General features: G+C 36.5%; 1 protein-coding gene across 1 annotated transcript in view; it reads right to left on the bottom strand.

Annotated features, from left to right (window-relative positions):
• The window catches only part of SLCO1C1 (solute carrier organic anion transporter family member 1C1), a gene marked incomplete at its 3' end in the record, with an annotated part of 51,388 nt that overhangs the window by 16,706 nt on the left and 7,695 nt on the right, over window positions 1-26,987 (bottom strand). The window contains exons 4-10 of the mRNA XM_081311906.1: window positions 19,241-19,373; window positions 16,782-16,900; window positions 12,722-12,868; window positions 10,551-10,649; window positions 8,554-8,799; window positions 7,402-7,566; window positions 3,491-3,686 (exon numbers count right to left, since the gene is read on the bottom strand). Of these exons, the coding sequence (XP_081168032.1) occupies window positions 3,491-3,686; window positions 7,402-7,566; window positions 8,554-8,799; window positions 10,551-10,649; window positions 12,722-12,868; window positions 16,782-16,900; window positions 19,241-19,373 (1,105 nt within the window). The remainder of the gene's footprint in view (window positions 1-3,490; window positions 3,687-7,401; window positions 7,567-8,553; window positions 8,800-10,550; window positions 10,650-12,721; window positions 12,869-16,781; window positions 16,901-19,240; window positions 19,374-26,987) is intronic.

Here is a 26,987-nt window from a genome sequence, read left to right as displayed (position 1 = left end):
GAAGTCAATCATCATAGAAAAACTGTATTTTATTTTGGAGAAGGAATCAGTCATTTGGCCTCAATTCCATGACCCTCAAACTGCTATGGATTTGATCATCTAAAAATCACTCCAAAGAGTGAAAGGGTATTCAGGACCCCTGGAAAGTCCTACAGGAATATTAAATCCTATTTTCTTCCATAAAGTATTAACTATTAGCTGAGGCTGTTAGTATCTGAAACTATTAAAATTAGTCTTTGAAAGTAAAAAATCAGGTCACTATGAATACTATGGGGCCGAGATTGTGGAAGGTTGGAACTGGAAAGAAATTTAAAGTAATTTAGGCCAGCCTCTCATTTGACAAATGGAAGGTCTGGTCCAAAGTGTATAGGTAACTTACTCAAAAATCACATAATTTTTTGGTGACAAACCTGGAAGTAGAACATTTCCAGGTGCCTTGGTTCTAGATTTTTATCTCACATCAGGGTTACTCTCATTACTGCAGAATAAAGGTTTCTGTCATTCCCACATCTAAAGCTTGTCTACAGTGTTTTTTCAAGTGTCCAGAATAAAAATTTTCTTTTGGAACAAAGCATTGTGGGGCAATTCATGGGAAGCATTATTTTACATTACTGAAAGTAAGTTTAAATTTACACCTAAGGAAGAAATTAATCACATACAAATTTTATGAAAAAAGTGTTGACAGTGGAATTGTAATTCAATATTTTAATTATAAGAAGACTTTTAACAAATATGCCAGAATGTTTAAATCCCAATGAAATTTTTCTTTCAAAACATTTATGTTGAAAGGTGAAAGATTTTCTCAGTGATATTGCCATTTCTTTTGGCTGCTTCCAGTAGTAAAACAATTCTCAAAAGTTAAGTATTTTCCATTATTGTGGATATTGTAAAACATGTGGAAAGCAATTTCAAAAGAGGAGTTTCAAAATGTTTTAAACAATTGCCTTATTGCAATGCAATGCTATTATGGTCTTTCAAAGTGACTGCTTTGAAAAGGCTAATTCTCAAAGAATATACTACCTTTTATTTCTTTAAAAATATTTAATCTTTTCCAAGCACAGGGGTGAACATTTATTATCCCAGCAACCTGGAAGGCTGAGGTAGGATGATCACAAGTTCAGAGCCAGCCTCGGCAAGTTAGCCAGGCTCTAAGCAACTTAGGGAGATCTTGTCTCAAAAAACAAACAAACAAACAAAAATCTAAAAAGGCTAGGGATGCAGCTCAGTTGTTAAGCACTCCTGGGTTCAATCCCAGATACCAAAATTGCATTGTTGGCAGCAGCAGCATAATCATCTTTGATTATGTAAATATACTTTCAACAGCTATTGAGGTTGCTATCTGTTTATGTTTGCTTATAACTTAGAAAAATATGTTCTTGTAGAAACTACACTAGACTTTGAGTCATGAATGTATTCAAATTCAAGATTTTTACCATTGACAGACTTTAATTTGGGGAAAATAGTTACAAAGAAAACAAAACTAAGCTTATAAAGATGTTTGGAGGATACAAGTGAGAAAATAAAAGCATGTTTTGTAAAGTAAAAAGTATTAATTTGTCTCCCACTGTCCATCTACCATAAGGATCATAGGGACTGTTAAAAATGACACAGAGTTTCTACTCTGTCCAGAATCTTCTTGCAATTTAATATGTACAACTAACATTCTAAATCTATGTTGCTGATTACCAAGGTGATAATTTACCCAGTTAAGTCTAATGACACTACTGTAAGAACTCCCAGAAGACATAATTTATGGACTTCACACTGTTTTTCCTGAACATCTTAAATGGTAAAAAGTAAAACTTGTGCTCAGTCAACAGAAGAAACAAGTTCAATGAAGGCAACAGAAGTCAGAGCATAAAGACAAGTCAGATAAGCATGGAAGAAGGAGTAAGAAGAGAGCTGGAGAGCAAGAAGCAAGAAGCCCCAAAAGACAGGTTTAGAATAGTGCCCAGAGTGCTTGCCTTGGGCCCCTGGCAGAGGTCCAGGTATGCTGAGGGCCATTGCCAAGTAGGAATGTCACAGCGAATTTCCAAGGCAAGTCCAAGCCACATTGCTTGTTGTTTAATTAATCAGAAGGGGGGAGATGCTGAGGGCCATTGCCAAGTAGGAATGACGCATCGAAATTTCCTTGCCAGCGTACCCCATGTTAAATGGACTTGCCTTGGAAATTCGCTGTGACATTGCATGTGTGTTTGAGAAAGGTGACCCTGCTCAAGGACGAGGGTGGATCCAGGTTTAGGGTGTATCCTGCAGGTTTTAGGAAGTATCCAGGTTTAGGATAATTTGGGTTTAGGGTGTTCCCGGTTTAGGACAATCTGGATTTAAGGCAGTTCCAGGTTTAAGGTTATTGCTGCTGGGAATAGGGCGTATCCTGCTGCCTGAGTTCCCGTTGAGTTCTCGTGGAATTGAGAAAGTATTTGGGACGTGAATTGGGCGAGCAGAACTTGGATTTCCCCAGAACGTGTGTGTAGAGGCCGGTGTGAGTTCGGGTATAAAGAATTGCTGTTTGAATCTACAAAGCTGTGGTGGCTCGTGATCTTGTGCCCAGCCAAGACTGCGGCACAGGTAGTCAGGCAGATATAATCCAGGAGGTTGGCCTGGTCCATCAAAGGGGCCCAATAATGTTTTTAAACAAATAATGTAAAGATGGGTGAAAGAATGAAGGAAGTTACCTCTGGAAACTTGTGTTAAGAGGCAAAGAGATGGGAAGGACCCATAAAGAAAATGGTGAAATAGGAACCACAAGATCTAGCCTTGTATTAAGAGAGACAGACTCTGGAGACTAAGCAATCTATTCACCCACCATGGATGACAGTGGTACAATAAATATAAATAGTAAATATTCTTCTGATCCACTGTAAGACACCTAGCTGTTGTGGGCGTCACTAGAGTAGGGACAGCCATTCTCTCCTAAAATTCCCTGCGATTTGAGTTCAACAGAGACCATAGAGGATGGCAGAGAGACCAGTCTAGTTACCCAAATTCCCTAAGGGAGGAAAAACAATTGCTTGCAATGGAACACTTACTTTGTGTCAGACAAGTACTAATCACTTTGGTCTACAAGATCTTACTAGGCCTTAGAAAACCTTAACAGGAAATTATTATTTTTTATTTTAAAACTGGGGAAATGGAAGCTGGACTGGTTTAAATAACCCATAAAACATCACTCCACTAAGAACAGGCAGAGGCAAGATTCAATGTCTGTATTTCCACAATCAGACTGTGTCATTTATCAGGTTGATTTTTCTAATGTAAGGTGTGGATTTGACATCTTTTATGCTTCCAAAAGATATTCAAATATAAGGGAAATGACAAATTTTGGTGACAGCAACAAAACAAAAACAAAAGTTTTAAAGTATCACGAGTTATTCCATGATAAAGCAATTATTCTTTTTCCATAGTTATGATACTTAAAAGTAAAATTACCTTATTTTAAAACTCTAATAAACAAATCAATCTCCTCAAATTGTATGATGAAGAAACATACCCTTGGTAGGAGATGGTCAGTCCAGCCACATCAGAATTTTCACAGCCCAGAGCAAAGAGGGAAAGGAAGAAAAGGTAACCAAAGACAGATGATCCCAAGTAGAGTTTTGCAGCTCCACATACACTGATTCTGAACTTTTTCATGACTATTCCCCCAGAGAATATTCCAAGGGCCACTGCAGGTATGTTGATGAGCCCTGAGGAATAAGGAAAATATGTTATTCTGTGAATCTCCAAGAAATCTAAGTGTACTCACATAGATCTCCCAAAAAATTATACCAAAAAAAGGAAATATTTCCTGATGTAATATTAGACTATTTTGTCAATTTAACTTATAGAAATATTCAGTCACTATCATTTACTAACATGTATCAAGAGTTTTTCATGAAAGTCATGGAGTCAAAGTCTCAGAACCCCGACTGGTATAATGTTTAACATGGAATATTAAATGAATAAGTACTGAAATCAATAAATTGATTAATCAATAAATCTATGAATTGATGTCTTTCTGGTCTAATCCCAGAGTTAGCAGTTAAAGTCAGGTGGCAAGTATGTTACCATTAATGCTCCTTAAGGTTTTACATAAAAAAAAATAATAAACACATGGAAAGTAGAGAATTAAAAAAAAAACAGAAGTATCGGTTTCCATTTTCTGGCCCAACAAAATTTATTTATTTATTTTTGTTCCAGCTTCTTAGCCCCTTGGCTGGTCTCCATCCCAGTAACAACAAGAACACCATATATTTATTTACTTATAATGTATAGTCCACTTAGCTAAGCATTTATTCTTCACTACAAGAGGAGGCATACTGTTATCTTCACTCAGAGAGCAGTTTGTTCACTGTCATAGTTAGCAACTGGTAAAGCTAGCTTTGGAAGCAGGGAGTCCAAAGTCAAGGCTCAGGCTTTCTATGACTAGAATATACCATCTCACCTTCAAGGGATTTGGAAGATAGTGTCCTTGATAAATAGTAAACAACCTCACTTAGTTATCAAATAAATGTGGGTTAAAATCTACTCTAGGAAGAGATCCCACAGAATGGGGAAGAGCTTGAACCCTGGGAACCCCAATGCTTGGGTTTGGATCTCATTCTGCCACTTCATAGCTGTGCAACTGCAGATCATTCTCTGAACGTCTCTAAACATGTCTCCTCACCTGTAATGTGGAGTTACTACTTGAGCATCCATTATTTGAATGGGATTGAAGTAGTTTAGATTTTTTATTTTTATTTTTTCAGATTTTGGAATATCTGCCGATACATAATGATACATTTTAGTGATGGGACTCAATTCTAAACAAGAAATTCATTTATGTTTCATATACACCTTATACTCATAGTCTGGAGGTCATTTTATATAATACTTTAGATGTGCCTGAACTTGTAACTGTGACAGATGCTTAAGGTCAGGCATGGAATTTTTCACTTGTGGCTTCATGTCAGCATTTTGAATTTGGAATGCTCAACCCTTACATGTTGTTAAGGTAATGAATTAAAATTATTCATGAAAGGTTCTTAACACAATATCTGGCACAATTAAAATTAATTTCTATCAGATTTACAAAGAGTATTGGGAGTGGACTAAAGAATGGAATCTCTGTGCTGGGAAAGACTTGGGAAAAGAGGCTCTTTGGTACCTTGTTGGTTAGTCTATAAAAGGTATAACAACAGAGAACAATTTGGCACTCAACAGTAAACAACTTCTCTGCTAATTAGAATTCATTTCTCATACTGTGTATCAGTCAATCCTGATGCTCACATTATTTTAGGTTTTGAGACAATAATTTTTTTCAAAATACTAAGAAAAGCTGAAACTTGTATAAATTCTAGCCATCAGACAGGTACAACTACAAACTCAGCATTTGCTGTGATAAACAATCATCTCAAATTCTCAAGCCTCTGACTCACAACCCAGGATGAAATAGTTAAGTGAAAATAAAACACTGACATCTAGTGTTTTATCTTTAATGAGCAATGAGCAAATTTCCTTTCTTCCTTCCTTCCACCTACTTTCTTTTGTTCTTTCTTTCTAAATTCGTATGTTCAGCCTCTTAACTAAGTTTTATAGAACCCAAAATATCAAATATATAATTATTTTTAGCTTACTATTATATGACTTTATTTTAAAAATGCATTCATCACATGTGGATAGATATTAACACAAGGGTAATTTGTTCCATCCCTTTTGAGACGAATACGGGCTACATGAATTAGCATTAAAATGACCATATTAGAAAGCCTCCAAGCTTGAAGGGGGCATAATCATGCAGTTGAAGAAATGCTTCTCCAGCTGAACTGATATTTATGGGTGTGGCAAATGAGAGTATTCTAGAACCCCAAAGTGACAAAAGTCAGCTAAAAGGCACTTGATTAGTATCTTAAAAACAAAAACAGATAATAGAAAATAATTAAACAGAAGCAGTTACTCTTGAGCCAAGTTAATTAACACTAATATATTCTTCTAATTTTTAAAATGTGCAGATAGAAACAGCTAGCTCTCCCTCTGTCCCAGGTTCCATTTCCTCTGGAGCTAAGTGATGTATCATGATTTGAAAATAAAAAAAAAAACTTATTCATCATTATGCACACGCTAAGGTGTGTCCTGCCACTGCAATCCCTGGGGAGAAGATGGTCTTCTTCATTTTCCTTTTCCTTTTTCATGATTGACTTAGATGGGGTTTGGGAAAAATAATTCTAAAATGTTTCTTCAGGTAAAATGGTCAATAATAATATGAAACAATAATGTTTAAAGCAAAAAAAAAGTTTAGTAATCAAACCTTTTATCATCTAGAATTTTGGAGAGTAACCCATATTTGAAGGGTTGATTAATTTAGTATCTGCTAAGTGCCCATTATCAGAGATCATTACAGGAAAATTATATCTCTAAAAGTACAAAATATGCTTTCCTCTCTCAGAGACAGATATATGAAGAGGTTTTTTGTTTTGTTTTGTTTTTTTCTTTTAATATTAGAGATTAAACCCTGGGACACTCAACTACTAAGTCACATCCTCAGCCCTTTTTAATTTTTTTTTTTTTTATTTAGAGACAGGGTCTCACTAAGTTGCTTAGGGCCTCACTTAGTTGCTGAGGTTGGCTTTGAACTTGTGATTCTCTGGCCTCAGCCTCCTACATTGCTTGGATTACAGGCATGTGCCACAGTGCCAGCCATGAAATTTTTTATGAAAAATAAATTCTTTTTAATAATTGAGTATAATAAAAGAACATGTCATAAGAAATAGAGTATATTTTCTGCCCTGAAACAGTAAGATTAAATGATATATTCATGAACTAAAGGAATAATCTAGGTTTTAAAGGTATCCAGTTACTTCCAGTTGCTCACTTATATGAAAACTCTGGCTCTTCATTCATTTCTTCAAGCTTTTCTTAGTCCTTAAATTTTTTTCTCATTACTGATTGTACTGAAGTGCCAGAATTCAAACCCTTTAAATAACTATAATGGCAGGAGTCAGAAAAATCCTTTGACTCTGAGCAAATATAAGTTTTGTTTTTTGGTGAATACCCTTTAACCTAATCTAAATACCCATTTTATATAATCCTAGAAACTGTTCATGCAAAATTGCCATGGGTGTGATGTCTCAGCTAAACTTGAAACACAAATATCCAGCATTAACAATGTCTTAATAAAGTACACAGTAGGTCTATGTGATACTATTTCTTCAAAAACTGCAAGCAGTTCTTTCTGGGTCACACACAGTTACAAATGATTCTTGCTACACAGTTTTGCCACAGACTAAATATTTTACTCTACTGGATTTTTTATACTTATTTTTAAAGTTCATCTAAAATACCTTAAGTTACCTTCAGTCTAAATATTGATACAATCTATGACTACTAAAGTTAGCAAGATGCATGTAAGACAGTAACCATGGGAAATTATGAAGGTCAGCACACCAATAACAAAGTTGGCTTTGGAGGAAGACTGTCCATACTGCTGCTCGATGTACTTTGGTTTATATGTTACCATGCCAAAGAGAGAATTGAACTGAATGGTGCTTGCACACAAATATAAGAAGTACACTGGGTTTCCAAAAAGAGTCTTCAGCGATGGAAGGAAATCTGTAAGACAAATAACATAAAATAATTAAAAACAGTGTCACCCTTGGTATAAGACAGAAATGTGGCAGCAGGATGTAGACAGCTGGGTCCCTGTGACATAGTGTTCAGGAGCATTCAGTGTGGCGTACAAATACATCATATGTACACATCTGGACTCCAATATGGCCAGGTTCGATCCGGACATAGACAGTTGCTTCTGCAAGCATGTAAGACAGACTGTTAGAGCTGTACATCAGCTAGGAACCCTGATGAGGGTTAAAACCAAGGGAATGAGAATAACCACTCATCGTCCAAATAAGAGTCACAGGTGTTTTTTGGTCTTTAGTCTTCAAACTGGGGATCACAATCACAAGGAAAGAAATATGGATGTTACCTTCACTTCACACATGTATTCAGAATTAGAAAGGAGCTTGGGCATTCTCTTTTCTTCCTATTATGCAGCCAAACAGTTGGAAACTGAAGAATTTCTATAGTGTGAATACAATATTGCCTAAGGGAAATGAGGAAGGGGAGGATTTGTTGGCTACCCATTTCCATGAAGGGAATTCACTAGGCCTTTTTGCCTGCTCCACACTGATTCCTTTGATGGCTAGTGGGAGACATGCATTGGTACACATTTCTCAAATGGATGGCTCTTGGCTGCTAATGGCTTGAAAACCCTGAAGATTCACTCTTCCTTTCTTCCCACTCAGACTGACAGATGCAGCAACCCCAGGTGGAGACAAGAGCAGGACTAAACTGGAGGGGTGTGAGAGCATGGGTATAAGTAAGGAAGGCTGTCCAGACTTCTGATCATGTGGGCCAATCAGTTTTCCTGTAATATAAAGCTCATGTTTTGAACTCCATTTCCACTTCCTGAAAGTTTCTCTCTCTTTTATATTTTTATATTTAACACAGGAAGGGAAGAAAATGGTATTTTTTACAAGTGCCCCAAAGTCCTAATAGGAAAACTGAAAGTATTTCAAATTCAAGGAGAATTCACCTTACCTCTTGCCATCTCCATTACTTTTACTTTTTCTCCATGAGGTGTTTGATAGTTTATGTGATCATCAATAATAAATTTGGATTTCTCAGAGGAGGAATTGGAGTCCTCTGCACTTTGGGGTCTTGGCAGACTCCTGGGTAAACACCAGAAAGGAGCAGCTGCAAGAAGACTTAGGGTTCCTGCTATGAGATAACCAAGCCACCAGGCACCAACCCACTGGGGATCCTTTGGGGTGATGGTTACATGGTCTGAAAGAGAAGATGGCTAAGTAGCACGTGCAGCAAAGCCAATGCATTGAACTTAGTTACTTATAAAAAAAATCAAATCCTAGCATCATCTCTATCACATCGTAAAATACCTAATAATTCATACGTGATATTTTTTCCTAATCTGAACATTATGATTATCTCACTCCTTGAAGGAAATAGGGTGTTAGTGAAGGATGAACTTCCTTTGGTTAACAGTATAGAGTCTAAACTGGGGAAGGGGTCTTATGATTCTCACACTGTGTCTTGTGGGTCTGCAGTGAAAATCCTGGCAGGAAGAGGCCAATCAAAACCTCATGCGCCAGCTGCCTCATAGCAGTACCACCTTCTTTTGATTTACCTATGGAATATCTGCCTGATTTTTCTCAGAGTTATGCCATGCACCCACCAGCCCAAATCTAGTACAAATCTCTTATTACACAGACGACTAATTTAAGAATTATTGAGGTTAAATCAACAGAATGTTATTTATCAAATGATAATAATTTGGTTAATATGGTTAATAATATTTCAGAGCTATTCTAGGTCTGAAGCCAGATTTGTATATGCAAATAAAACTTCAATCTTCTGTATCATAAAAACTTTACTTTTGCACATCATCTCTCATGGTACTAAAAAGTAAATATTGGAATTTTTTAATCAAACTAAGTGTTTTTTTTTCTGTGTAGGAACCTATAAAATATATCATTATACCTCTCTCACAGTCAAAGGACAACAAAATAAACACATGTCTTTTGACAAGTAGACTCAGTTGCCATTGCAGTCTACCTAGTAAATGTTATTAAGAGCTTATCACTGCACGCTAACTGCTCCACTTAACAATTCTCCTCTATAGTCTTCATCACATCTATTCTTCCTCCTATATATGAGTCTCTACAACTGGATTTTGAAACTTCACAAAGACTAAGAATTCAACTCTTGTGTTCACTGCTGTAGAATAACATGGGATACAGTAAATATAAAATCATATTGAGGGGGCAAATGAATGAATAAACAACATTTTGAGGACGTGTTTTAGAGTTTATTTTATTTAAAAAGTGTAAGAATTTTATACTTGAGTTTAATACATGATTTCAATATGCAATTCCAGATATTTTTTCCTAGTGACTCATTTTCTTGTTTCAAAGTAATTTGGGGACTTATTTTAAAAAAGAAAACAATAGATAAATGCCATCTGTTTCTTGAGGTTACATCTCACAGGGCTGGAAACAAAGAAGTAGCTATGGGAATATATTTCTTTTCTAAATGAGCAATCTTCTGGATGGAGTACCAGTCTTGTTATGATGCTGTTTGGTAAGAAAAAAGAGAGAAATTTGGTTGCCAGAGACTTTCAATCATAGGTGTTTCTGGCAAGCCTTGTACTATATTATCAATTCATGGAGCTGCAATTAATGTTGACACATCTGAAACCAACAAGACCCAACAAGGAACCATGTGTTCAGTCTTCCTTCACTATGCTGAGATGCACTGAGTCTGGCAAACCAGAAGTGAGAAAGGGAACATTGAATAACAAACCGGGGTCATCCCATTCTGATCACTGCTCATTTTTCTTATTTCACTTACTAAGGTATGTGATGATCATATCAATATATTTACATGGAGTTATATTCATTTTATGAAAGATTACAACTTGTCATTTTATTAATAAAAGCAATTTGATATTTTCCACACTGTCCCCATTTAAAAAGCTACAGTAACTAAGATAAATAAATAAGCAAAAATAAACCCCTTACCTAGATTTACAAAGCCAATGTCAACATATAGTTTGGCGCATAATGAGCCTAACAGGAAGCCAAAGATTGGTCCTATAATTGCAACCGTCTGCACACACCCTGTAGCAGAAAATTAAAAAAAAAAAAAAAAAGAAAAGAAAAGAAAAACACTTCCATTTTTTTCTTTGATATATTAATAAAATTTTAAACAAGAAATGTGAGATCCAGTTAGCTATAAATGTTTCAAATTTTCATTTGTTTGTGTTTAACTCATCAAATTTTCAGCTGTACTGAATCAGGAAATAAATATTTCTCTGCTTTTGGAGAATAAACACTTTTTAAAAATTAATTATTTACTTTTTTTTGTTCCAGGGATTGAACCCATGAGTGCTTAACCCCTGAGCTGCATCCCCAACCAGTTTTTATATGTTATTTAGAGATAAAGTCTTATTGAGTTGCTTAGGGCCTGACTAAGTTGTTGAGGCTGGCTTTGAATTCCCAATCCTCCTGCCTTAGCCTCCTGAATTGTGGGTAATACAGGTGTGTGCCACCATACTCAGCTAATTATTTACTCTAATTGGTGAATTATAATTCTACATAATAGTGGGATTCATTATGCTATATTCAAATGTGCACATAAATGAACACTGTTAATGCATTAACTATCCCTTAGTTAGAAAATAACCCCAAGACTCTGAAGTAGTTAATTTCCTAAAATGGGCAAACTTTAGTTCCCATTTAGATTCTCCATGGCTAAAAATTTGAATTAGTCTCATTTTGATAGTCTTTCAAAAATGTTTATGGTCAGTTAAGCATAACATCTATCTTGACATTAAAATTGATTTCTTCTACCTTAGTGAGAAAGTGTATCCATTTACTATGAGGTTCTGCAGTACCCACACAGATTAATAGAAGCAGCTGGCAAAGAAGCTAGACCATGGAACAGGGAAAGTACTCTTCAGAATGCTCATGACCAGCAAGGGTGGCCTTAGAAGGTAAGTGGAACAGACTGAACAGATTTTGGTTTCCAATAAACAGAAAGGTAGCTCTTGCCTGCCAAATATCTACCATCTACCTTTCATTTCATACACATATTTTTGGGTGGTAAAATTACCTGAAGGGGAAACTAACTATGACCAGGCCCTTTTTAGAATAGAAGCAAGGCTAAAAGAGTGAGCAGACTCCGAGTTCTTGGAGCGGAAGAGGACCCTTAGGCACCTGCATGCTATTTTGGCTGCAACCTTTCCTCTAGTTCCCAGAGTAATTGCCTAGTGCATATATCACTGAGCTTTTTCTCTGTTCCAGTTTCTGATTTACACTACAGCTTTCCTTTAGAGCAAGAATCTGTTCTTAATTATAACCTGCTTGGCTATAAGCAGAATACCTGGAGTTCTGCAATGCACAGGCGGGGCAAGCTTATACAGTGAACCTAGGTGTGGTTCCTTTTCTACTTAAATCTTGCCCTCTGTCCCTGAAGGCAAGGCCTTCAAAAGATCAGAACTCCAAGAAATAAAGACTGATGCATAAAAGAGAGAACAAGTCTTAGCCGTGTATCTCTAGTTTCTACCTTAGTTACAGAATATGAGGCATCCAGTAAATGTTGCTTAGATACATCTTAAGAGTTTGCCTTTGCTGTATTATTTTGGTTTTTGTGATTTTAGTTGCTCATCTATTCTCTGGGATCTCTCCAGAGATTGGTTAGCCTTGGGCCTTGCCCTTATCCTTTATACTTTCCTTTGTCCAACTCTGCCTATTGCCGAGACCCCAGAATTCCCTGTTGCCTATCACTCATAGGAAAAGAAGACACTTTAAATAATCAGAGCTCATAGAATGGAAAGCAGTTTCTAGGGATGTGGAAAAAAATAATTTTTTAAAAGGCTCAGTGGTATACTTATCCTATTTTAAAAAATCTATGAAATCTGAAGCCCATCAAGATATTTTCACAAGGTCATATGTCATTGCAGTTGAACTCACAGCTAGTTTTTTTTTTTTTTTTGGTATTTCTTTCTTTAATGCAATAGGTCCTTCTAATTTATGAGGTTATCATCCTAATCCTCTGGGTGTGCTTCAAAGTGTGCTTGCTGACTAAAGAAATGGAGAATGAAGTATAAAACCTTTCACACCCAATTTAGCAGAGAATGGAATGAGCAGACTGGGCACTTGCATTCCCTAGGTGACTGAGATGGCATTACCAATATAGAAAGCAGCATTGTCTTCACTGGCGAAGTCATCCAGATAGGCAATACCCAGAGGCTGGATGGGAGTTTCTCCTAATCCTCGGAGAAGATTTCCCAGGAACACATACACCCACATGGATGAGCTGGCATCCCCTTCACATTCTTAAAAGAAAAACAAACAAGAGAATTAAAACTGGATCACTGGGCTGAGGATATAGCTCAGTTGGTAGAGTGCTTGCCTTGCATGCACGAGGGTTTAGTCCCCAGCATCACAAAAAACAAACAAACAAACAAACAAAACAAAACAAAAAAAAAACCCTGGATCACTATCAAATTTATTTACTGTGCATTTCTACAATTGGTTCTAAACTTAGAATGCAAAAGTGAAATTTGCAAAAGTCCTAATTTGATAGGAGTTTGAGTAGGTTTGAAAAATATTTTGCAGTTTCAATCTTAGGCAGTTAAATCCCCCAGACTAAGCAACTCTATTATTACTTGTTTTTGTTCCCTTTACTTCTTTTTTTCTTACAGGTGGGGGGAGGGTTTACTGGGTATTGAACTCAGAGGCATTCAACCACTGAGCCACATCCCCAGCCCTATTTTGCATTTTATTTAGAGACAGGATCTCATTGTCTTGCTTAGTGCCTCATTTTTGCTGAGGCTGGTTTTGAACTTGAGATCCTCCTGCCTCAGCCTCCCAAGCTGCTGGGATTACAGGGTGCACCACCATGCCTGGCTACCACTTACTTTTTATTTTCTGTCTTTATTTTATACCTACGTTGAGTTATTTGAATCCCTACATTCTAATAACACTGAATATTCTATTTGGAGCAAACAAATTTTTAACAAAGACGTTCTCATTTTAATTTTTAGACAACTTTCCTATTTTTCAGCCGAAATCACAAATAATTACATTGTTGACCAGATTTTATCTGAAATTCAAAATTTCATATGGTTCATACTGCAACACTGGGCTGAATTGCCTACAATGACTTTTGTTTGTTAGTGATTAACCAGTTTTAGGTCTCTGGAAGCAAACTCATTAATATTACAAACCTTAGCCTGGGTGTGGTGACATGCAACTATAATTCCAGCAGTTTGAGAGGCTGAGGCAGGAAGATCACAAGTCAGCCTCAACAACTTAGTTTGGCCCTAAGCAACTTAGTGGGACCCTGTCTCAAAATAAAAAATGTTTAAAAAGAGCTGGGGATGCATCTCAGTGGTTAAGCACCCCTGGGTTAAAGCCCTGATACCAAAAGCAAAACAAAACAAAACAAACCCCTACAAATCCTATAGGCTTGAGCAGTATAAATATTCCAACAAAAAGAATATTTTGCGGAGGGTTTTCATAGTAAAATTCACATCTGACAATTTTTAGATGCTTTCATTCAAGTCATGTCATAATATGACCATATGAGGTAGGATAATTAATTACCTCTTATCATAAATGAAATATAGCTTTTAACAGTTTAGCCATTTAATACAATTGATAATATTAACTGTCTTCAGTAATCACCCATCTGAATGACTCCTCTCTGCCACATGTTAGGCTAAGTGGTTTGCAGGCATATTAAAATTGAATCCTCCTAATAATCTAATGAGGTGGGAGTTACTTTCACCTGTTAATAACCTTTAAAGTAATTTTGATTGTGATGATGGTTCATGAAGAATTGAAGTGGACATCTTTCAAACTCTGGATAAGGCAGGGCAATGGGAGACTGCACCCTCACAGAGATTTTATCCTGATTCTGCCTTTTCTAGAAAAGTAGCAAGGTGATCATGGAATGTTCACTTATCTTCTCTCAATTTCTTCTCTGTTTCTCAAAATGTGATGTGAATTCCTTTTCTAAAAATTAAATCTAACGTCGATTCTGGCCCTACCATTTGTTTAATTTATAGAAATGTGGTGATAATCTTTAGTAGTTAAGTGTGGACACCTTAGGTCAGTGCCTCCCAGCACAGTGTCCAAGGGTCATGAATAGCTATTAAAATGCAAATTGCTAAGAATTAAGTTAAAAATTCAGTTCCTTGCTCACACTGGCAACATTCAAGTACCCACTAGTCACTTGCAGCTAATGCCTAGAGTGTTGTGGGAGGAAAGACTATGTGAGCTGAGCAGTATCAGGACATGCTGAGCTACTGTGCAGAAACCTCATATCCTGTATTTAACCCCACTATCATGTTTGGGGTGAACCTTGTGTCCACTGTGTCTAAGGGAAAAATTTTAAGGGACTGGAACCTCCACTACAGAAAAAGAACTGTGTACCTATCTGGTAACTTGTCCCTTTACATTAAAAATATTCTAATTCCTGGACTTTAAACTTGGATGTTTTACATTCTTCCATCAAAGTGTTCCATTTTTCCGAAATAGCTGCCTCGTCATTTTTATCATGTTTCTTTTCTGATTGTCCAAAGCAAACAACTAAGTCTTTACTGACTGCATTGCATGTAGATGGAGCTCAACTCTTCAGTCAGCCACTTGTCTTTTTATGAACTGACCATCTATTGTATTCCATCAACACGTCCTCCACTCTCATCCACTGGCTTGAAAGTGTACTGAATGTCTGTCCCCACTTTTACATGTTCTTCTTCTAGAATGCTTTCCTTTCCCATAGCAGGAGAAGGTAAAGTTATTACATTTTATATCCACTCTTCCTTCCCTAAGCCATGTTTCTTGTAGTACTTTGGTCCTTCTTTTTACTTGGACAGCCAGATTTTAAGAGTCTATTGCCCATGGAAAATACATCTTAACAAATAGTATTAAGGAGGATATTAGAGGAACCCAAAGGCTTTACAGAATACATAGAAGATTTGACATGAAAGAAGGACTTCTATACTGGCTGCATAGAAACCAATTCCCCAGGATAGGAGAAGGGAGCAAGTTGGGGGTGGGGTGGAGGGGAAGGAGTGTGCAGCACTGAGATATCACCTTTATGAGATATTGAAGACAGAAGTGGGAATTCATTCTTTCTGTTCATAGTGAGTCCTAGAGACATGGCAAAAACCTGCAGATAAGCGCCAGGTGTGGTGGCACACACCTGTAATCCCAGCAGTTTAGGATGGCTGAGGCAGGAGGATTACAAGTTCAAAGCCAGTCTCAGCAACTTAGTGAGGCCCTAAGGACTCAGCAAGACCCTGTTTCTAAATAAAACATAGAAAAGGTCTGGGGATGTGACTCAGTGTTTAAGCACCTCTGGGTTTAATTCCCAGTACCAAACAAACAAACAAACAAACAAACAAAAAACAACCTGTGGATAAGTGTATAGATTCTGAGAGGGAGGCTCTTCACAGGGCTTCCATGTCTAGAGTGATAGAGAAGAAATGATTCCCTTGTTCCCAGTGTGACTTAGTTGGCATCACTGAGCTATGTGCAGCCATAATGGAATGCTAGACATGCTGACAAAATTCCCTGCACCCTAGTTCATGTGCAAAGTGAATTATTTCCCTGTGTCCAAAACTGTCACTTGTGTGCCAAAGGGACCTGCTGTGCTCAGAAAGGCAGAAACATAATATGACCCCACCATGATACCTGGTATGATCAAACACTGACCTGAGGGAGTTTAGATTATATAAACTGACAGGCAACTGAGAATATCAAGAGTGCCCCTGCTACAACTGCACCGCTATTGTGTAAGTAACCCCTGAGAAAAAGGGAGCAGGTTTTAGGAACAAATGAAAACTAAGGTTTTGACATTCTGATGGAAAGAGAATGAATGAGAAATTAAGTGTACTTATGAGGAAAATCTGTATTTCTTTCACTCTGAGCAGTGGACTGAGATATGTATGGGTTGGAGTCATTTTACCCAGATTTCCAGGCCCATCTAACTTAGAATCACTGGAAGATTTTCCTAGTCACCAGCAACAAAGGCTCCCTTCCATAACATTTGATCATCTGTATATTTTCTTAGGACCTCATCATATACTGCTTTATATTCTAGGAATTTTTATGGCACTACGATATCTCAATTTAAGTAGTAAAGTTTTTGAGAGGAAAAAAATATACAGATTTTTTTTGGTCCAGTCTAAAGCATATATAAAAACTAAAGTAAATCATCATCTTCAATCATCAACTTACCATTACTTATTTTGGATTTTTCCATAACTGAGATTGGTAATTGACTGCTTGACTCTAGGAGACATGGAGAGATGCTCAGAGTTGCATTGGAAAAAGAAGAAGACTTCTCATATCGGTACCTGAATAAAAAGAATGCTTTCCTCAGGAAAGACTCATTAACACCAGGCTAGTCTATAGTAGCCTTCTAAATGGTCCTGTTTCTAAGCCTGACACACCAGAGTCAATTTTCCAAGTAGTAGTCAGTATGAGCCTTTAAAAAATGTATGTCAGATCATCTCACTCTCCAGTGGCTTCCCATCTTCTTCAGAAGAGAAGTTAAAGTGCTTCAATGGCTCCTAACTTTACTACCCAAAGGATGGTCTGTAGACCAGCAGGGGCAGGGGAATCTCAGCCCTGATTCCAGGCTTACTGAATAACATCTGTACTTTGGTGGCTCAAGTAGTCATCAAAGTTTGGGAAACAAGCTAGATATATTCTCCCATTCCCATTTACTTCTCAGATTGCATATTTGATGCACTCCCCCTGCCATTCCATAAGGCACACAGGCCCCTGTGCCATTCATCCACACCACACTCCCTCCTACTGAAGGAGCATTGCATTCCCTGTTCATTTAGGATGGAAGTCTTTTGTCCCATTGTTATGGTTTAGGTATTAGGTGTCCCCCAAAATCTCATGTGTGAAATAATGCAAGAAAGTTTAGAGGTGAAATGATTGGTGCATTAATTCCCTGATAGGTATTAGCTGGGTGGCAACTATAGGAGATAGGGTGTGGCTGGAGGAGGTGAGTCCCTGGGGTATGTATGCCCTTGAGTATGTCCTGATGGAGCAGAGCGCTCTCTGTCTCTCTCTCTCTGCTTCTTGGTGGCATGTCCAAAACTGCTTTCCTCTACTACACACTCTTCTGTCATGATGTCCTGCCTCATCTTGGGCCCAGGCCCAAAGCAAAGGAGCCAGCCATCTATCGACTTCTGAAACTATGAGGCTCAAATACATTTTTCCTTCTCTAAAATTGTTCTGGTCAGGTCTGTTGGTCACAGCAGTGAAAAAGCTGACTAAAACACCCAGATGCCTGTGTGGCTCACCCTTCACCTCTTCAGGTCCTCAGATATCACTCCCTCTCTCTGTGAGCTATTTCTTGGACACCCTACTATCAATTGCAAACCACATTCCTGACTGCATACTTTTTACTAGGTTACCTTTCTTAACTAGGTTATTTTTCTCTGTAGTTTTTGACATTATCAAACATACTGTATTACTATTTATTTTTTAATTTTCTGTCTCTTCTTCATAAGATCCATGACAACAGAGATTATTTTTAATTACCGTGTCTTCACTGCCTTTATCATGATCAATATGGACTTGATAAATTCATGAGCTGCTTGAGCTAACACACATAAAACTAAACTCATCTGTTGGGACAGGTCCTTACTCATTGGTATGCATGATTTGTATGTTTTATTAGACATCAAGGATATTTCTCCTAGGCAGATAGTTTTTTTAGAGAACAAGAAATCACACTGAATAAGTACCCAGCTTGTGACCAATGCTATGAAAAGTCGAAAAGAAGTTATATAATAATCCTGAGTAGATAGCAAGTGCTACAGGGAAAGAGATTGTGCATATTTTTATTTTTGTATTGTTTCTTCACTGAAATAGCCCCATTCCTGGCATAGTACCTGGCAAGTGGCAAACACTAAATCATAAATAACCAATGCATCTCTAATTTATAAAAGATGGTGGACAAGAATCTAAGTCTGTCCTGCTGGCATCCTCTGTCAGCCCTAGCCTGCCTATCCCACCTCTCATATATACTCTGATTTTCTTGTACTGCTATCCTACATTTGTAATTAACTTGAAGTTAAAAAAAGTTCATCTGAACGCAACACCTTTAAGATAAAACCATTGTTGATTACTGGTTGAAATAAGGTAGAATTAGTGAAAGATAATTGCTTAAAATATACAACAATAATAACATAGCTACTGCTCAGGTCAGGAATTTTGATAAGCATTTTACCTGTGTCATCTCATTTAAAATTTGCAGCAGCATTAAGAGCTACTTATTACTTTTAAGATGCATAAACTCAGGCCAAGAAATGTTAAGTAACATGAGATAGCATTTATTATATATAGTATTCATTCATGACTCATTTGACACCCACTTGACATTTATTGCACATGTTAATTTTCTTATGTATATATTTTGCCTCCATAGCTCAATGACAGCATTTGACTCAAAATGTACCAATAAAAACTTTTTCTTTAATTGTGTTGACATCAATAATTTTCCTAGATTATCATCACTAATAAAATTATAAAATTATTCTGAAATTTTGTCCAAAGAATATATAATAAGACATAAAACTATATGGCATAAATTCCCTTTTAAATGATTAACTGTAATCACAAAAGGGAGAAAGACAATTGTTGGGTAAGTTGGGACATGACTGCTTTGGACTTACTGCTCCATGAAGAATTGAGGCACTGCGATGAGCAATGTTCCCACTCCCATGATCAGGCACCCTGCTCCGATTATTTTTGGCCTGTGAAGTTTGGCTCCAAAGTAGCTAACAAAGGTTATAACCAAGAGATTCCCTTTGGGGGAAAGAATAAAGCATTCAAAGTTAAACTCAGACAACAGCTGATAGGCAGCTCAGTACATGAGTGTACACAGCAGGTTCAGCAATGATTTGAGTCCACCAGCTCCCCACCATGGTCCCCAAGATTTACCTTTTTTATCTTTAATATGACTATTGAAATTGGCTCCATATACACTATTTCAGTCACCTTATCCTTTCAGGCAAATATTTTAATTACCATCACATTCACCCAAGCTACTTACTTATTTGCCCTTTAAAGTATTTTTATCAATAAATTAAATTGTTGAAGGACTCCTTGAGTTGCTTGCTTAAATTTTCCTTAGTGATTTTGAAGTAAACTTATTGCTGTTTCTTCATTCAAGTTTTCTATTAAAACTTCTATTAGTTTTCCAGTTGCTCTTGAAATATATATATGTTCTCTCTCTAGCTGATATCCCCAACAGAAACAGTAAAACAGACATAACTGTACTTCACTTTAAATTAAATCAAATTATGAAGCTCATATTTACACAAATGATATCTTATCATTTGTTTATACACTTTTCAAAGATTCAAAATAGAAATAAAATTACTCCACATAGATAATTTTGGTACACAGTAATTATATTGATCTTAATGTACACATGTAACACAAATTTTATGAAATACAAAAATCTCTATAAAACATGTCCATCTCTCTCTTTTTTAAAATAATTAAAGAATGTGTTTTCTTTAGGTAAGAATTAAGCCTTTCTAAAATGTCTCCAGTGAAGCATGTGAAAGGTTACTTTGTACTTGATTGTGGGGGTCAATGTGATTAAATAGCTTCAGGGAAGATTTCTCAGGCTTTGCTGTGTATGGCAATTACAGGAAGGAGGTGGTGGGAGAAATGGAACTTGTTAAAAATGCACATTCTTAGCGGATCCAAACAGTTTCAGATTCCCTGAAACCAGGAGCTAGCCAAGAAATCTGCATTTCTAAAACAAGCTCAAGAGCATTGACAGGACCATCCTGCAACATGCTTTGATAAATGTTGTTTAGGGTCTTACAGGGGGCTTTAGAGTCCTAATTATTTTCATCTGGTATATTTATTTTTAAGAACTGCAGAACTAGAAAGAGGAAGAACTTAACACTTCCCCAACAATTGATGATGATGACTGATGGGTTCCTTGCTTTGAAGTTCTCCTCGATGTTTTCAATTTTCCAGCAAGAGTGTATCTCCTTACATCTGTAAGCAATCATTTAATTTACTACTGTTTAGTCACCTTGCCAGCTTTAGCCAATTGGAAAAAGAGCAGTAGCTTTTTTAGCCTTGAGGATAATAATAGTAATGACAGCAGCTTGTATAGTGGCTCTATGCTTTCTGGCTTCAGGAAGAATTAAGCTTTTTATTTTTGTATTTCATTTTTTTTAAGTAAGCATGAGATTTCCCATTTGGCATTTAAGTATTTAGCAGAAGACACTTTGTATCTCATTATACTGATAATGATGTCTATATGTTTCTTAATGGGCCACAGTAAATAAACCAAAGTAAAGAGAGAGCTGACTTTCAGTTACCCCACCTGCCCTGCACCAACACTTCACAGCAAAGAACTCAGTCACAGGCTGTTCCTGATTACATTCATGGCTATGCAACATACAAGATGATGCGATTTCAGCATCTGTGATATTGTAGACATTTTTTCTTCCTTTACTTAATACCTTTTGTGAACTCTCAAGACACACTTGGGGAAAAATGATGATCAATAATCTTAAACTGGGCTGGGGATGTGGCTCAAGCGGTAGCGCGCTCGCCTCGCATGCGTGCGGCCTGGGTTCAATCCTCAGCACCACATACCAACAAAGATATTGTGTCCGCCGAGAACTAAAAATAAATATTAAAAAAAAAATTCTCTCTCTCTCTCTCTCTCTCCTCTCTCACTCTCTCTTTAAAAAAAAAATAATCTTAAACTAATAAACAACAACAACAACAACAAAACCAAATTGGTTATCAAAGTTCTTCCACACCTACCATTACTAGCCTCTGAAAAAGACAAATCTAGAGAGTTTTACAAATATGTTTTACCTAACTTTAAAGTAACAGAGTCTCCTTCTTTCACTCCCTGTCTGCAAACACATGCAAAAATTTCAAATAGGAGAAAAGAAAGTTACTCAAGTCATATCATAAGACCCTTGAAACCAAAACTGGACAAGGACACTCAATTAATGGTGATTAGAAAATTGATTATGATAATAAGAACAGATTTCTGTATCACAGTATATAAAGGACAATTAAAGTTCAAGCTTAATTATGATGATTGATACATGTAAATATCCCAAGCAAAAATATCAGAGAACTAAACAGTAAGCAAAAACAACACTTGCTGACCAAGTACTGTTTATTCCAGGAGTACAAGAGTATGATCAAGTAAGAAAAAAAAAATCTATGAATCAAATCATTATGCAGCCAGTGGAAAGATAATTTCATGTTTATCATAATAAATGTAGTAAAAGTACTCAATTCAATTAACCATAACTTAATGAGCAAATCAATTTTTGAAATATATGCATAAAAACCATGCAGCAAGGATATTGTTAAATAATAAACATTTGAAAGCATTTGGATTAAGTCAATTATAAGAGAAGGGTATCCACTGCCATTGTCCCTGCTTCTTCTATTTAACACAGTCGTGGGGCCAATGTTAAGAAACAAGAACAAGAAAATTACAGATTTAAGAATTAAAAAGGAAGATATTTAAGATTGTCTTCTGTTTCAGACAATGGGATTGTCTACTCAGAAAATACTAAAGCTTCTTCTATTGTCAGTCAATTAAAATTAACATAAATTCAACACACCTATAATCTCAGTGGTAGGGAGGCTAAGGCAGGAGGATCTTGAGTTCAAAGCTAGTCTCACAAAACAAGGTGCTAAGTAACTCAGTGAGAACCTGTCTCTAAATAAAATACACACACACAAAGGAAAAATTAACATAAGTTAATAACATAAGTTCAGCGAAGTTGCTACACATAGTTAACATTTTGAAATCAATATTGTACCCCTATTCTAGGATTATCAAATTTTTAAAAAGTAACAAAAATTCTTTTAAACAGCAACAAAAATTTAAATAGATAAGAATAAATCCAACAAAAGAAGAGTAATATGTTTATGAAGAAAATTACAAAATAAAATTGAACATGATAAGAAAAAGGCCTAATTCAATGGAGAGTTATTTTACATTCATGGTTAGGAAGATTCATTGTCATACAATGCTAGCTAACAGATCTGACCAATAAGTTCTATACAATTAAGATATTTCAGAAAATTATTATCCAAGTATATCTAAGAAAAATTGAAGAGCAAGATTATTTTCCTGCCTGATAGCGAAGTTAATTATAAAACTATTATCATTAAAATTGTCTTATATTCAGTCAAGGATAAAAACATCTAAACAGATTTAAAAGAAGTGCTAAGTTAATAAGTGATTAAAAAAAAAAGACAAATCATCGGACCAAAATTGATTGGTACAAATTACTGGACCAAGTATATACTCAATTAATGGAGATTAGAAAATTGGTTATGATAATATGAACAGATTTCTATATCACAGTATATAAAAATCTATTTCAAGATCATTTAAGTAAAACATTAAAAAGCAAAACAAAAAAAACTTTAAAAATATTTGTAGTTATTTTATTTTGGGGGGTGGGGGGAGTGGAAAAATATACTTTTTATTAAAATGTGTTATTTATGTTTACATGTGGCTTGTTAGGTTTAAAGTACATGCTTTTAAAATTCCTATTTCAATTTCTCATGTAGTAAAAATATGATAATGAGAATGTTCCTATGGCTTTTCACATATTCTGACAATTTATTAACACATTCTTGAATGCTATTTTCTCAGAAACTCATTTCTTTTTTATTATTATTTTTATTTATATATATGACAGTGGAATGCATTATAATTCTTATTACACACATAGAGCACAATTTTTCATATTGTATACAACCAATTCATATTTACAACAATTCATGTCTTCATACATATACTTTGGATAATAATGTCCATCACATTCCACCATCATTTCTAATCCCATACCCCCTCCCTTCCCTCCCACTCCTCTGCCCTATCTAGAGTTCATCTATCCCTACCCCACTATGAATCAGCCTCCTTATATCAGAGAAAACATTTGGCATTTGGTTTGGGGGGATTGGCTAACATCACTTAGCATTATCTTCTCTAACTTCATCCATTTATCTGCAAATGTCATGATTTTATTCTCTTTTATTGCTGAGTATTATTCCATTGTGTATATATGCCACATAACCCAATCAATGAATGGGATAACAACTTGAACAGACACTTCTCAGAAGATTATATACAATCAATCAACAAATATATGAAAAAATATTCATCATCACTAACAATTAGAGAAAAGCAAATCAAAACTACTCTAAGATTTCATTTCACTCTAGTCAGAATGGCAGCTATTATGAATACAAACAACAATAAGTGTTGGTGAGGATGTGGGGAAAAAGGCACACTCATACACTGCTGGTGGGACTGCAAATTGGAGCAGCCAATCTGGAAAGCAGTATGAAGATTTATTGGAAAATTGGGAATGGAACCACCATTTGATCCAGCTATCCCTCTCCTAGGTCTATGCCCAAAGGACTTAAAAACAGCATACTACAGGGACACAGCCACATCAATGTTTATAGCAGCACAATTCACAATAGCTAAACTGTGGAACCACCCTAGATGCCCTTCAATAGATGAATGGATAAAAAATGTGGCATATATAGTTATTTTATTTTTTGATTGAACATATCCTGACCAACCCAAATAAATGCCTGCCAAAGAAAAGAAGTAGAAGGCAAGAAATAATTAAAATCAGAGCTGAAATTAATGAAATTGAAACAAAAGAAACAATTGAAAAAATTGACAAAACCAAAAGTTGGTTCTTTGAAAAAATAAATAAAATTGACAGACCCTTAGCCATGCTAACGAAGAGAAGAAGAGAGAGAACCCAAATTACTAGCATACGGGATGAAAAAGGCAATATCACAACAGACACTTCAGAAATACAGAAGATAATCAGAAATTACTTTGAATCCTTATACTCCAATAAAATAGAAGATAGTGAAGGCATCGATAAATTTCTTAAGTCATATGATCTGCCCAGATTGAGTCAGGAAGATATAGACAACCTAAACAGACCAATAACAATAGAGGAAATAGAAGAAACCATCAAAAGACTACCAACTAAGAAAAGCCCAGGACCGGATGGGTATACAGCAGGGTTTTACAAAACCTTTAAAGAGGAACTAACACCAATACTTTTCAAGTTATTTCAGGAAATAGAAAAAGAGGGAGAACTTCCAAATTCATTCTACGAGGCCAACATCACCCTGATTCCTAAACCAGACAAAGACACTTCAAAGAAAGAAAACTACAGACCAATATCTCTAATGAACCTAGATGCAAAAATCCTCAATAAAATTCTGGCGAATCGGATTCAAAAACATATCAAAAAAATTATACACCATGATCAAGTAGGATTCATTCCTGGGATGCAAGGCTGGTTCAATATAGGGAAATCAATAAATGTTATTCACCACATCAATAGACTTAAAATTAAGAACCATATGATCATCTCAATAGATGCAGAAAAGGCATTCGACAAAGTACAGCATCCCTTTATGTTCAAAACTCTAGAAAAATTAGGGATAACAGGATCATACCTCAACATTGTTAAAGCAATCTATGATAAGCCACAGGCCAGCATCATTCTGAATGGAGAAAAATTGAAGGCATTCCCTCTAAGATCTGGTACAAGACAGGGATGCCCTCTCTCACCACTTCTGTTCAACATAGTTCTCGAAACACTGGCCAGAGCAATTAGACAGACGAAAGAAATTAAAGGCATAAAAATAGGAAAAGAAGAACTTAAATTATCACTATTTGCAGACGATATGATTCTATACCTAACAGACCCAAAAGGGTCTACAAAGAAACTATTAGAGTTAATAAATGAATTCAGCAAAGTGGCAGGATATAAAATCAACACGCATAAATCAAATGCATTCCTGTATATCAGCGACAAATCCTCTGAAACGGAAATGAGGACAACTACTCCATTCACAATATCCCCCCAAAAAATAAAATACCTGGGAATCAACCTAACAAAAGAGGTGAAAGACCTATACAATGAAAACTACAGAACCCTAAAAAGAGACATAGAAGAAGACCTCAGAAGATGGAAAAATATACCCTGCTCATGGATAGGCAGAACTAACATCATCAAAATGGCGATATTACCAAAAGTTCTCTATAAGTTCAATGCTATCCCAATCAAAATCCCAACAGCATTTCTTGTAGAAATAGATAAAACAATCAGGAAATTCATATGGAATAATAAAAGACCCAGAATAGCAAAAACAATGCTAAGCAGGAAGTTTGAATCAGGCGGTATAGCGATACCAGACTTCAAACTATACTACAGAGCAATAGTCTACCACGCGGCCTGCGCAGTGGTTTCATTAATGAGGTTCTGGCATTAAGTTAGTTAGAAGAGATCAAAATAAAACACACAGACAGTACCTTATTTTACATTGCTAGGTCGGAGACGGCTCGCCTCCCTGTTTCCCTGCCTCCAGCCGCCCAGCAGGGCAGCGAGGATTACTCTGGGCTAGCAGGAGAGAGAGAGAGAGCGCGAACACGCCGGGGAGTAGCCTTTTATTTGGGGGGACAAGAGATTCAGGGGAGAATTCCATCCAATGAAGGTTGAGGGGGGGCTGCACTCCAAGGTCAGGGTCAGTGATTGGGTCTCCAGGGTCAGTGGTTACGCACACCCCCACACGGATGGGCTCTCTCATCAGGAAAGGGTCGGGATAACTCCGACACAGCCAGAGTGCCTCAGGCCCTTAACGGGAGTCACCCAATCACGTGTCAGAATGGCTCCCCACACAATAGTAACAAAAACAGCATGGTACTGGTACCAAAACAGGCGAGTGGACCAATGGTACAGAATAGAAGACACAGTAACCAATCCGCAAAACTACAACTATCTTATATTTGATAAAGGGGCTAAAAGCATGCAATGGAGGAAGGATAGCATCTTCAACAAATGGTGCTGGGAAAACTGGAAATCCATTTGCATCAAAATGAAACTGAATCCCTTTCTCTCGCCATGCACAAAAGTTAACTCAAAATGGATCAAGGAGCTCGATATTAAATCAGAGACACGGCGTCTGATAGAAGAAAAAGTCGGCTATGATCTACATACTGTGGGGTCAGGCCCCAAATTCCTCAGTAGGACACCCATAGCGCAAGAGTTAACAACCAGAATCAACAAATGGGACTTACTCAAACTAAAAAGTTTTCTCTCAACAAAAGAAACAATAAGAGAGATAAACAGGGAGCCTACATCCTGGGAACAAATCTTTACCCCACACACTTCAGATAGAGCCCTAATATCCAGAGTATACAAAGAACTCAAAAAATTAGATAATAAGATAACAAATAACCCAATCAACAAATGGGCCAAGGACCTGAACAGACACTTCTCAGAGGAGGACATACAATCAATCAACAAGTACATGAAAAAATGCTCAACATCGCTAGCAGTCAGAGAAATGCAAATCAAAACC

The sequence above is a fragment of the Spermophilus citellus genome, assembly GCF_964194105.1.
Source record: "Spermophilus citellus genome assembly, chromosome: 10".
Classification (NCBI taxonomy): domain Eukaryota; kingdom Metazoa; phylum Chordata; class Mammalia; order Rodentia; family Sciuridae; genus Spermophilus; species Spermophilus citellus.
The sequence above is the reverse complement of the archived record's forward strand: the minus strand, read 5'-3'. Positions and strand labels throughout refer to the sequence as shown.